This window comes from Sus scrofa, chromosome 14, assembly GCF_000003025.6.
Source record: "Sus scrofa isolate TJ Tabasco breed Duroc chromosome 14, Sscrofa11.1, whole genome shotgun sequence".
Taxonomy (NCBI): domain Eukaryota; kingdom Metazoa; phylum Chordata; class Mammalia; order Artiodactyla; family Suidae; genus Sus; species Sus scrofa.
Genome location: NC_010456.5, coordinates 73,794,807 through 73,807,872, shown reverse-complemented (window position 1 = coordinate 73,807,872; position 13,066 = coordinate 73,794,807). Strand labels below are relative to the sequence as shown.

The window sequence follows — 13,066 nt, the reverse complement described above, 5'->3', positions numbered from 1 at the left end:
AACCCAAAGTCCAACAAATTGTAGTATATCCATTACAATATAATACTGTAAAATAATTTCTACTTAGTTATCAAAGGGAAAACTATTGATATATGCATCGACATGGGTAAACCTCAAAGTAATTACGCTGAGTGAAAGGAGGCAGATCTAAAAAGAGGGTAACCCATATGATTTCCATTTACATAGCCTTCCAGAAAACGCAATCTAATCTATAGTAAAGGCAGCAGGTCAATAGATCTCTGAGGAGGGAGGAGGCAATTTAGGGCTTGTGGTCATGTCCTCGTCATCGTGGTGATGGTTGCAAGGATGCATACATATGCCAAAAGGCATCACATTGTACACTTTAAATACGGGCAGTGTATTGTGTGGGTTTATTCCTCAGTAAGACGTTTTTCTAAAAAAGAAAAAGCAATCTGGCGTCGAGGGTCACACAGCTGGTAAGGGGCAGTGCGCGATGCATAAACCCAAGTCTGCGTTAGGAGCCCACGCGTCCTTAACCTCTGACCTCGCTGCAAGCTTGGCAATGAGGAAAGTCCTGGAAGGGAGCCGCAGCTGGAGTTAATGATTACGGGTGGGCGGCCCCTGCCCGGCCTCGCTCCCGCCCCGGGCGGCCCGAGCGCTGCCCCGCCCGACGGCTTCCCGGTGCGCCGGGCTTCGCGCTCTTCCGCTCCGCTACCACCTGCTGATCGCCCGCGTCTGCGCCGCCCGGCATGGTGAGGGGCGGCCGGGTTAGGAGGGGGGTGCGGCGGAGAGGAAGGGGCCCGCCGAGGCCGGCCCAGGGGACCCGGCCAGGAGCGGGGGGGCGGTCCCTCCCAGCTCCTTGCACAGCAGCCGCGCCGGCCTGGGGGAATCGGGGTCTCTGTCCCGCCGGTACCCCACCCCGCCAGTGGTCCCCTGGGGGAAAGCTGAGGTCGGAAGCGGGGCGGTGGCAGGTCTGGGTGACGGCGAGGCGGGAGCCCAGGCTTTCCCCGGCTCCCTGGCCATCTGTGCCTGAGGCCTCAAGGCCGCGCAGGCCCTGCTTAGAGAGCTCTCCCGGTGGGGGTGGGGCAGTGAGACGGGCAGCGGGGAGGGGACGTAGTGAGCCTGCAGACGTAGCCCTCCTTGGTGGCATGATTCTGTTCTACACTGGGGGCTAGGGTAGGGACCGGGTGGTCGGGGGTGGGGGGAAGCCTTGTGAGTGTGCAAAGGGGGCGGGGCGACTGAATTTGCATGTGCCTCTGCCTGCCTGTTTACTGCCCTTCTCTCTTGCACTTCTGCTCAGCCCTGTGTGCTGCCCCCAACCTGAGAGCCAGCCCCCCCGGGGGGGCACCTAGTTTGAGGCCTGTGCCCAGCCACGGGTGACATGATTGCTCAGAGTCATCCACCGTCTGCCCTGAGCTTTCCCTGAGGGGAGCCTTAGGCCCTGTGCTCAGATGTGGCCTGGGAGGATAGGCCAGCCTGCACAGCAGGAAGCTTTACTAAGCAGTCAAAGCATTAGGCCCCAAAGCCTTAGGAGCGACTAGGGCTGTGATGAGGCCTGGGAGGGCATTTTGAAGGCTATGACTTGGGTGGAGGGGAGGTGGTGAGTGAGCCCATTGTGAGGTGCACTGAGGCCCCAAAACTGTAGGCTGCAGGTAATCAGTAACACCCACAGCCTCCCTGGGCCCAGGCTGAGGCCAGGGCTGACCTGTGACTTACTAAGCAAACACACCCCTGCCCCCTCTCTGATCCCAGATCTCAGAGGGGCTCCTCAGTTCAGCCCCAGGCTGTGAAATGTGGGGGGGGGGTTCCCGAAGATTCTAAAGAGGAAGGGGAGCCTCCTAGGAGCTCCTCTAGTGCACATGTCCTCCTTTCAGAGCCAGAGAACTAGAGGCTGGAAACACGGACCAGGTTTATCAGCCACTGAGACAGGGCCGGCTCTGGAACAGAGACGGGTTTGGGCGGTGATGCAGGACTCCACTGCCCTCGCTGGCCTTCTGGAGCCCAGGAGAGGAGACAGACCAAGCCGGGGTTGTCCAGAGGGAATGTGCGCTTTCAGGAGGGAGAACAGGTTGAGTTATAAGAGCCCAGTTCTACCCCAAACCTAAAGGCCTGTCACAAGCCTACTTGCCCCCAGGAAGTCTCCTTTTAAAAAGGCAGATGACATCGGGAGTTCCTGTCATGGCACAGCAGAAACAAATCTAACTAGCAACCATGAGGACTCAGGTTTGATCCCTGGCCTTGCTCAGTGGGTTAAGATCGGGCATTGCCAAGAGCTGTAGTGTAGGTCACAGACACGGCTCCGATCCTGTGTTGTGTGGCTGTGGTGTAGGCCAGCAGCTACAGCTCTGATTAGACCCCTAGCCTGGGAACCTCCATATGCCGTGGGTGCGGCCCTAAAAAGACAAAAACAAAAGGGAGATGTCATTCCTTTAGTAACAGTGGAGTGTCCTAAAGTGCCCCTTGGCTTCTCTTGCTGATCACTGAAGTGGCAGTTCTTGTGCCCTTTTTCAGCTGTTGAGCCAGGGGAGATGACCGCCTCAAGCCCACCTGGCTTCCAGTCTTCCAGGACCGCCTCATAAAAGCCAGATTAACCTTCCTCAAGTGCTCTCCCCAGGCCTTACTGACTCACTTCTCATTTAGCACTTACACTTTCCACCCTCAGGTAGTTCTACTTTAGGGGCCTCAATACTGGGATCCCTTAAGCGCCTCCACCTGGATCTTCTTAGAGGTGGAAACTGACCTTTGCTTGCTTCTGTTCTCTGAGGGTTCCACTCACGGCCTGAACTGCGCCAGTTTGGGCAGCGTGCACAGCGGGTGATAGGCTGGGGCACTGGCCTTGCCCTTTGCCCTTGGCCAAGTTACATCTGCTTTGGGGGCTGAGCTCTGTGGCTCTGGCTTCCTGAGGTGACACAATAGAAAAGAAGGTGAGAATCTGAGAAACGTAGGCCCAGAAGCTGGGAACCAGAGGCTGCGTGGGAGCACGGTGCAGTACGCACTGGGAGGTGCTGCCGGGGGTCGTGGACTCTGGTGTGACTAAGAATTGCCTGGAACATGTCTTAAGCCTGGGTCCCTTTGCCTGGCCCCAGGCATGCAGACGGAGAGACCCGCCTTGAGAACGAGGCCTGTGCTTTCACTGATGGAGGCTGGGGAGCGGGGAGAAGGGTGGCCTTCTCCCCTCTCTAGGCCCGTTTCCTCTTCAATACAGAGTGAGTAAGGTCTTGATTTGCTTTTACTCCCCTATTAACGATAGAGACCTAGTTTTTGTTTGGTTTGGTTTTTATGGAGGGCCACCCTCTGTAAGGCTTCGGGGGCAGATGGAGGAGGCGTGTTTCTCTGGCCCAATGATTTGCATCACACCTCAGGACCGTCTGTTCTCTAAGAACCTATCCGTGCTCGAGCCAGAGCCCCACCTCCCAGTCTGTTGCTTTAGACCAGCTGCCCTTTGACTGCGTCACTGTCACTGGAGGCTGGCTGAATGTCCCCAAAGGTCCAGGGCCCTCTCTGTTGTCCTGTTCAAACAAATGCCCGTGGGCCTGTGTGTTTTCCCTCTCCTAGGCTGGCAAAGCGCACAGGCTAAGTGCGGAGGAGAGGGACCAGCTGCTGCCAAACCTGCGGGCCGTGGGGTGGAACGAGCTGGAAGGCCGGGATGCCATCTTCAAGCAGTTTCATTTCAAAGACTTCAATAGGGTATGGCGCCAGGGTGGGACGGAGTGTTCTGAGCGGATGGGGGTCACACTCTGGACGTGTTCCCTCCCCGAAAGTCCTGTTAGTCGTGACTCTCAGACGCTACACCAATCCAGTTTCCAGTTTATTTGGAAAGCGTCATGCTCGGGAAGCAGAGGGTGGGGAGACGGGTCTTGGGCTCTCCACACCTGGAACTTTTGTTTTACGTTGTGTTGAAGTATAGTTGATGTACAAGGTTGTGATCATTTCTGCTGTACAGCAACGTGATTCAGTTCTACGTGTACGCACAGCCATTCTCGTTCCGTTTCTTTCCCCACATAGATTATCACCAAGTATTGGGTAGAGTTCTCTGTGCTGCACAGCAGGTCCCTGCTGGTCAGTCATTCCGTATGCCTCAGTGTGCATATGCCAATCCCCAACGCCCAGGCCATCCTCCCTCCCCCCCACCCCATCCCCTTTGGTAACTGCAAGGTTTTGAAAGTCTGAGAGTCTATTTCTGTTCTGCAAAGAAGTTCATTTGTAAACCTTTTTTCCATTTTTTTAATTACTCAAGTGAATTTATCACATCTGTAGTTGTATATTGATCATAACAATCTGATTTCACAGGATTTCCATCCCACAGCCCAGGCACATCCCCCCACCCCCCAAACTGTCTCCTCCGGAGACCATAAGTTTTTCAATGTGAGTCAGCATCTGTTCTGTAAAGAAGTTCAGTCTGTCCTTTTTTCAGATTCCACATGTCAGTGAAAGCATTTGATGTTGGTGTCTCATTGTATGGCTGACTTCACTTAGCATGATAGTTTCTAGGTCCATCCATGTTGCAAAAAATGCTGGTATTTCATTCTTTTTAATGGCTGAGTAATATTCCATTGTGTATATATGTACCACATCTTCTTGATCCACTCCTCTGTCAATGGACTTTTTTTTTTTTTTTTTTTTTTTTGCTTTTTAGGACAATACCTGCAGCATATGGAGGTTTCCAGGCTACAGGTCAAATCAGAGCTGTAGCCACTGGCCTACGCCACAGCCATGCCAGATCCAAGCCATATCTGCGACCTACACCACAACTCATGGCAATGCTGGATCCTTAACCCACTGAGTGAGGCCAGGGATCAAACCCACATCCTCATGGATCCTAATCGGGTTCGTTAACCATTGAGCCATGACAGGAACTCCCATTTGTATCCTTTTTTAAGATTCCACATATTGGAGTTCCTGTCATGGCGCAGTGGAAACGAATCCAACTAGGAACCATGAGGTTGCAGGTTCGATCCCTGGCCTCGCTCAGTGGGTTAAGGATCCAGCGTTGCCATGAGCTGTGGTGTAGGTCGCAGACGTGGCTCGGATCTGGCGTGGCTATGGCTCTGGTGTAGGCTGGCAGCTATAGCTCTGATTTGACCCCTAGCCTGGGAACCTCCATATGCTGCAAGTGTGGCCCTAGAAAAAAGACAAAAGACAAAAAAAAAAAAAAAAGATTGCACATATAAGTGATATCATATGATGATTGTCTTTCACTGTCTTTTAGAAACAATCCTTAGAGGAGCCTGTTCAGGTAGGAAAAAGATGGACCAAGACTCAAAACCTCTCTGGTGTTTTCATCCTGTTAGTGATCCTGATAACGAGACGCCCCACTGCAGGTGGCCCACCTCACACTCCAGCCTCAGAACTGGGGAAGGCTGAAAGCTCGAAGGGCCATCTTCCTCCTGCATCTGGGCCTTACACTGGCCATGAAAAGGGGTCAGCAGTTGGCTCTCTCAGGACATTAACCTGAGTCTCATTGCACTAAACAGGCTTTTGGCTTCATGACGAGAGTGGCCCTGCAGGCTGAGAAATTGGACCACCACCCTGAATGGTTTAACGTGTACAACAAGGTGAGTGACGCATGTCTAGAACTCCAGCTTGTTCTGAAGGCCCCTTCCTTGGATTTGCCTGTGGGCCTCCCTACACCCACAGGTCCACTGTCCACTCCTGTTCCTTGCGTTGCCCTCTGAGGATCGATATAAACACCCCTGGAAAATAGTCAACCTCACAACAGATTAAAGAGATGCAAATGGAAACACTAGTGAGATAGCTTGTGGCTGAAGTAGTCACTCAGAAGGCAAATCTCAAGGAAGGAAAGGCTGTGGGAACCAGGAATAATTGTCAATAGATCTAAAGGGCTGAAGTTCTTAAGGAGGAGGTCTGGAAGAATGAAAGAGTAGGAGTTCCCATCTTGGCACAGTGGTTAACGTATCTGACTAGGAACCATGAGGTTGTGGGTTCAGTCCCTGGCCTTGCACACTGGGTCAAGCATCCAGCATTGCCCTGAGCTGTGGTGTAGGTCGCAGACGAGGCTTGGATCCTGCGTTTCTGTGGCTGTGGTGTAGCCCGGCGGCTACAGCTCTGATTAGACCCCTAGCCTGGGAACCTCCATATGCTGCTCTGCTGCAGGAGCAGCCCTAGAAAAGGCAAAAAGACAAAAAAAAAAAGAATGAAAGAGTAATAAACTTGAACTAAGAATACCCATGTACACCAAGTAGATCAGCTTGTCTGCTGAGTGAACAGAAACGCTCATTAAATGCCTGCCATGCACCAAGAGCTATGCTGGACTCTTCCTAAAAGCATAAAGGCTAGAAGAGACAATCTGTAAATGGACAGTATTTAGGAATTGGAGTTGGTTTGGGGTCTTGCCTTTCGCCTTTAGGTTGCTCTTGATATTTGGGTCTTTCCTTTTTATCCTGTGCCAAGGTCACCACAATGTTTGGAGATGTAAAAACAGTTTTGTACTATGTTAAAGACTCATCAGGAGGGCAGCTCCTCTCCTTAGCCCGACCGAGCCCAGGCGCTGGTGACCCCCTCCTGCTCTTCGGGGCAGTCCTCAGGATCAGCTGGCCCCGAATCTCTGGTTTTGTTTCAGGTCCACATCACCCTGAGCACCCACGAGTGTGCGGGCCTTTCAGAACGGGACATAAACCTGGCCAGCTTCATCGAGCAAGTAGCGGTGTCCATGACATAGACCTTGCCCTTCATCTCTGAATTCTTCAGGGAGGAAGGGGGGACTGGACTGGGGATCCAGAGAGGGAACCAGGGAGCCCCAAGGTACTGCTGCAGTCAGAACTGCCAAGTGGACGGTGCTGCCTCTGTTCAGAGGCAAGTCCTCCCTGTGCAAGGAGAAGCCAGCATCGCTGCCAACCCCAGGAGCTTAGACCGTTTCTCCCCACACCACCCTCTTCCTCCTTGGGGCTGTTACATGGGCACTGATTTGAATAAGAGCTTCCCTTTCCTTATAAAGTCCTGGCAACAGTAGTGATTTCTTTTCCAGACTGTGTCTCACTCCCTTTCTAATTCATTTCCTGAGAAGCTAAGATAGATGCTGTGTCTGAGAAAAAGTCTTCTCTTAGGAACCAGGGACCCCAAAGTCATCCTCATCCTGTGTGACAGAAACACATGTGCTTTTATGCCGCAAATAAAATCCTTATTTCACTTGGCCTCAGGCTCTGGAATCTTCTTTTCCATGGATCAATCCACATTGGAGTCAACAGGCATGTAAAGGACTTGCTTTCGTGCAAGACAGTGTTCAGGCCTCAAGGGGGAAGATATACAAATATCTCAGGCAATAATGTTTACAAACCTGTGTACGGTAACACAAATATAAACAGTAAATGCAGCAGGAAAGTAATCAAAGGCTGTGGCTGTGGTGTAGGCCTGCAGCTACAGCTCCGATTGGACCCCTAGCCCTAGAAAAGACAAAAAAAAAAGAAAAGAAAAAAGAAAATATTGAAATAGTTCCCTGTGCTATACAGTAAGTCCTCGATGCTTATCTGCTTTATATGTAGTGGTGTGTATCTGTTAGTAACATGTTACTCCTGTACCCCTTCCCCCCTTAGCCTTTAGTAACCATAAATTTGTTTTCTGCGTCTGTGAGTGTATTTCTGTTTTTTGGAAGTAAGCTCATTTGTACTGTTTGTTTAGATTCCACATATAAGTGATAACATACTTGTCTTTGTCTGACTTCATTAAGTATGATAATTTCTCAGTCCATCCACGTTGCTGCGAATGGCATCATTCTTATGGCTGAGTAGTAGTCCATTGTATATATGTACCACATCTTTATGCATTCCTCTGCGGATGGACACTGAGGTTGCTTCTACATCCTGGCTGTTGTAAATAGTGCTGCTATGAATATTGGGGTGCATTTGTCTTTTCAATTTAGAGTTTTCAGGACTGGGATTGCTGAGTCACCTGGTAACTGTTTTTAGTTTTCTAAGGAAGCTCCATGCTGTTCTCCATACTGGCTGTACCAATTTACACTCCTACCAGTAGGGTAGAAATGTTCCCTTTTCTCCATGCCCTCTCAAGTATTTATCATTTTATAGATTTTTTTTTTTTTTGATGGTGGCCTTTCTGACTGATGTGAGGTGCTACCTCATTGTCGTTTGGATTTGCATTTTTCTGATAATTAGCAATGTTGACCATCTTTTCATGTGCCTATTGGCCATGTGTATGTCTTCTTTGGAGAAATGTCTGTTTAGGGATGGGATTGGGGGTTTTTTGGTTATTGAGTTGTATGAGCTGTTTGTATATTGTGGAAATTGTGGGTTGCATCAGTCACAAATATTTTATCCTGCTGTGTAGGTTGTCTTTTTGTTTGGTTTCTGGTTTTCTTTGCTGTGCAAAAGCTTATGAGTTTGATTAGATATCATTTGTTTATTTTTGCTTTTAGAGACTGACCTAAGAAAATACTGGTTTTATGTCACAGAGTGTTTGCCTGTGCACTCTCCTGGGAGTTGTATGGTGTTGTGATCTATACTTAAGTCTTTACACCATGTTCTTTCTTTTTAAAAAAATTTTTTAAAGTATAGTTGATTTATAACGTTCTGCCAATTTCTTCTGTACAACAAAGTGACTCAGTCATACATATATTCATTCTTTTTTCATTTATTTTTTAATTTTTATTTTTTTGTCTTTTCACCTTTTTTAGGGCCACTCCTGGAGCATATGGATGTTGCCAGGCTAGGGGTCTAATCAGAGCTGTAGCCGCCGGCCTACGCCACAGCCACAACAACACGGGGTCTGAGCCCAGTCTGCGACCTACACCACAGCTCACGGCAATGCAGGATCCTTGACCCACTGAGCGAGGTTAGGGCTCGAACCCGCAACCTCATGGTTCCTAGTTGGAGTCGTTAACCACTGAGCCACGACGGGAACTCCTTCATTCTTTTTTAAAATATTATTTTCCATCATGGTCTATCCCAGGAGACTGAATATAGTTCCCCGTGCTATACAGTAAGGCCTTATTGTTTATCCATTCTAAAATAACAGTTTACATCTACTAACCCTAAACTCCCAATTCATCCCACTCCCTTGCTTCCCCTTTCCATGGCAACCACAAGTCTGTTCTGTATATGGGCCTATTCCTGTTTTATAGACAGGTTCATTGTGCCACATTTTAGAATCCACGTGTAAGTGATATCATATGGTATTTGTCCTTCTCTATGTGACTGACTTGACTTAGTATGATAATCTCTCATTGTATCCATGGTGCTGCAAATGGCATTATTTCATTCTTTTTTCTTTCTTTTTTTTTTTTTTTAAGGATCCACACCTGTGGCATATGAAGGTTTCCAGGCTCAGGGTCTAATCAGAGCTGTAGCTCCTGACTTACACCACAACCACAGCAACACCAGATCCGAGCCGTGTCTACGACCCACACCACAGCTCATGGCAACACTGGATCCTTAACCCACTGAGCAAGGCCAGGGATTGAACCTGCATCCTCATGGATGCTAGTCAGATTCATTTCCTCTGGACCATGATGGGAACTCCTCATTCTTTTTTTTTTAAATAGGAGCACATTTAAAAATTTTTTTTTTTTTTTTTGCTTTTTAGGGCCACACCCATGGCATATGGACGTTCCCAGGCTAGGGGTCTAAATGGAGCTACAGCTGCTGGGCTATACCACAGCCACAACAATACAGGATCCGAGCCAAGTCTTCGACTTACACCACAGCTCACGGCAATGCCAGATCCTTAACCCACTGAGGAGGCCAGGGATCGAACCCGCAACCTCATGGTTCCTAATCGGATTCATTTCTGCTGTGCCACAACAGGAACTCCCTCATTTTTTTTTTACAGCTTAGTAGCATTTCATTGTATATATATACCACATCTTCTTAATCCATTCAATTGTTGGTGGACATTTAGGTTATTTCCATTTCTTAGGTGTTGAGAATAATGCTTCTATGAACATAGGGATGCGTGTATCTTTCTGAATGATGGTTTTTGTCCGGAGATATGCCCAGGAGTGGGATTGCTGGGTCATATGGTAGTTCTATATTTAGTTTTCTGAGGTACCTCAATACTGTTTTCCATAGTGCTAGTACCCGTTTACATTCCCACCAACAGTGTAGGGGGGTCCCCTTTTCTTCACACCATTTATAGCATTTGTTATGTGTAGACTTATTAATGATGGCCATTCTGACTGGTGTGGTGGTGCCTTATTATCGCTTTTATTTGCATTTCTCTAACAATTAGTGAGGTTGAGTGTCTTTTCTTGCGCCTATTGGCAATGTGTATGTTGTCTTTGGAGAAATGTCTGTTTAGGTCTTCTGCCCCTGTTTGGATTGGGTTGTTTGGTGTTTGTTATTTTTTATTTTTGTCTTTTTGCCTTTTCTAGGGAAGCTCCTGATGCTCATGGAGGTTCCCAGGCTAGGGGTCAAATCAGGGCTGTAGCCACCAGCCTACACCACAGCCACAGCAACTTGGAATCCAAACCGCATCTGCGACCTACACCACAGCTCACAGCAATGCCGGATCCTTAACCCACCGAGGAGGCCAGGGATCGAACCCGCAACCTCATGGTTCCTAGTTGGATTCATTAACCACTGAGCCACAATGGGAACTCCTGGTGTTTTGTATTGAGTTGTATAAGCTGTTTGTATGTTTTGGAAATTAAGCCCTTGTGGGTTGCATCCTTTTTAAATATTTTATCTCGCTGCATAGGTTGTTATTTCATTTGGCTTATGGTTTCTTTTGCTGTGCAGAAGCTTACTAGTTTGATTACGTGCCACCTGTTTATTTTTGCTGCTATTTCTGTTCTTTTGGGAGACTAAAATAAGAAAATATTGCCACTGGAGCTCCTGTTGTGGTTCAGCAGGTTAAGAACTTGAAATAGTCTCCATGAGGATGCAGGTTCAATCCCTGGCCTTGCTCAGTGGATTGAGGATCCAGGGTTGCCACAAGCTGCAGTGTAGGTTGTAGATGTGGCTCAAATCCCACATTGCTGTCACTGTGGCACAGGCCTGCAGCTGGAGCTCTGATTCAACCCCTGGCCCCGGGGAACTTCCATGTGCTGCAGGTATGCCCCCCCCCAAAAAAAGAGCAAATATTGCTATGGTTTGTGTCACAGAGTGTTTTGCCTGTGTCCTCTCCTAGGAGTTGTATAGCATCATCTCGTATGTTTAAGGCTTCAGACCATTTTGAGTTACCTTGTGTGTATGGTGTGAGGGAGTGTTCTATCTTCACTCATTTAGGTGGGGCAGTCCAGCTTTCCCAGCACCACTTCCTAAAGACATTGTATGTTGTTGCCTCCTTAGTCAAAGATTAACTGACCGTGGGTGTGTGGGTACACGACTGGGCCCTCCATTCTGTTCCATGGATCCACATGTCTGATTTTATGCCAGTACCACCCTGCTTTGATTTCTGTGGCTTTGTAGGATTGCCTGATGTCTGGATGGCTTATGCCTCCAGCTTTGTTCTTTTCCCTCGGAATCACTTTGGCAATTCTGGGTCTTTTGTGGATCCGTATAAATCTTAGGATCATTTGTTCTAGTTCTGTGAAAAATGTCATGGCTAATTTGATAGGGATCACATGACACCTGGAACAGTTTGCTTTGTCCATTTTAACAGTATTAAAGCTTCCACTGCTAGAGCATGGGGTATCTTTCCATGTCTTTGAGTCATCTTCAGTTTTCCTTGTCAGTGTTTTATTGTTCTCCTTGTAAATGTCTCACCTCCTTGGTCAAGTTTATTCCTGTTTTTTTAATTCATTTTTTTAAAGATTTTAATTTTTTCTATCATAGTTGATTTACAGTGTTCTGGCAGTTTCTACTGTTCAGTAAAGTGACCTAGTCACACACATATATATTCTTTTTCTCACATTATCCTCCATCATGTCCCATCATAAGTGACTAGATAGAATTCCTTTTACTATATAGCAGGATCTCATTGCTTATCCACTCCAAATGCAATAGTTTGCATCTATTAATCCCAAACTCCCAGTCCATCCCACTCCCTCCCCCTACCCTTGGCAACCACAAGTCTATTCTCCAAGTCTTGGAGTTTCTTTTCTGGGGAAAAGTTAATTTGTGAGGTATATTAGATTCCAGATACAAGTGATATCGTATGGCATTTGTATTTCTCTTTCTGACTTACTTGGTAGCATGAGAATCTCTAGTTCCATCCATGTTGCTGCAGATGGCATTATTTTGTTCCTTTTATGGATGAGTATGTGTGTATATATATACCACATCTTATTAATCCATTCATCTGTCAATGGACATTTATGTTGTTTCCATTGGCTATTTTCAATAGTGCGGCAATGAACACAGGGGTGCATGTACCTTTTTTAGCGAGAGTTTTGTCCAGATACATGCCCAGGAGTGGGATTTCTGGGTCATACGGTAGTTCTATATTTAGTTTTCTGAGGTACCTCCATACTGTTTTCCATAATGGTTGTACCAATTTACCTTCCCACCGACAGTGTAGGAGGGTTCCGTTTTCTCCACACTCTCTCCAGCATTTGTTATTGGTTGGCTTGTTAATAATGATGGCCATTCTGACAGGTATGAGGTGGTACATCATTGTAGTTTTGATTTGTATTTCTCTGATAATTAGTGGTGTTGAGTTGAGCATTTTTTTCATGTGTCTGTTGGGCATCTGTATATCCACTTTGGAGAAATGTCTATTTCAGTTGGGTTGCTGGGTTTTTTTGCTGTTGAGTTGTATAAATTGTTTGTATATTTTAGAGATTAAGCCCTTGTCAGTTGCATCATTTGAAACTATTTTTCCTCCATTCCATAGTTTGTCTTTTTTTTTTTTTTATGGTTTTCTTTGCTGTGCAAAAGCTTGTCAGTTTGATTAGGTCCCAGTGGTTTGTTTTTGCTTTTATTTCTGTTGCCTTAGGAGACTGACCTACGAAAACACTTGTACGGTTGATGTCAGAGAATGTTTTGCCTATATTCTCTTCTAGGAATTTTATGGCATCTTATCTTATGTTTAAGTCTTTAAGCCAATCTGAGTTTATTTCTGTGCATGGTCTGAGGGTATGTTCCAGTTTCATTGACTTACATGTAGCTGTCCAGTTTTCCCAGCACCACTTGCTGAAAAGACTTTTTCCCATTTTATATTCTTGCCTCCTTTGTCGAAGATTAATTGACTGTAG

General features: G+C 47.3%; 1 protein-coding gene across 3 annotated transcripts in view; it reads left to right on the top strand.

Annotated features, from left to right (window-relative positions):
* PCBD1 (pterin-4 alpha-carbinolamine dehydratase 1) overlaps positions 595-13,066 on the top strand; it is a 37,940-nt gene continuing 25,468 nt past the window's right edge. For 2 of the 3 annotated variants that reach the window (XM_021071953.1, XM_021071954.1), the window contains exons 1-3: positions 595-713; positions 3,517-3,648; positions 5,436-5,516. In XM_021071953.1, coding sequence (XP_020927612.1) covers positions 711-713; positions 3,517-3,648; positions 5,436-5,516 — 216 coding nt within the window. In that variant the 5' untranslated portion in view covers positions 595-710. 3 annotated transcript variants of the gene reach the window in all.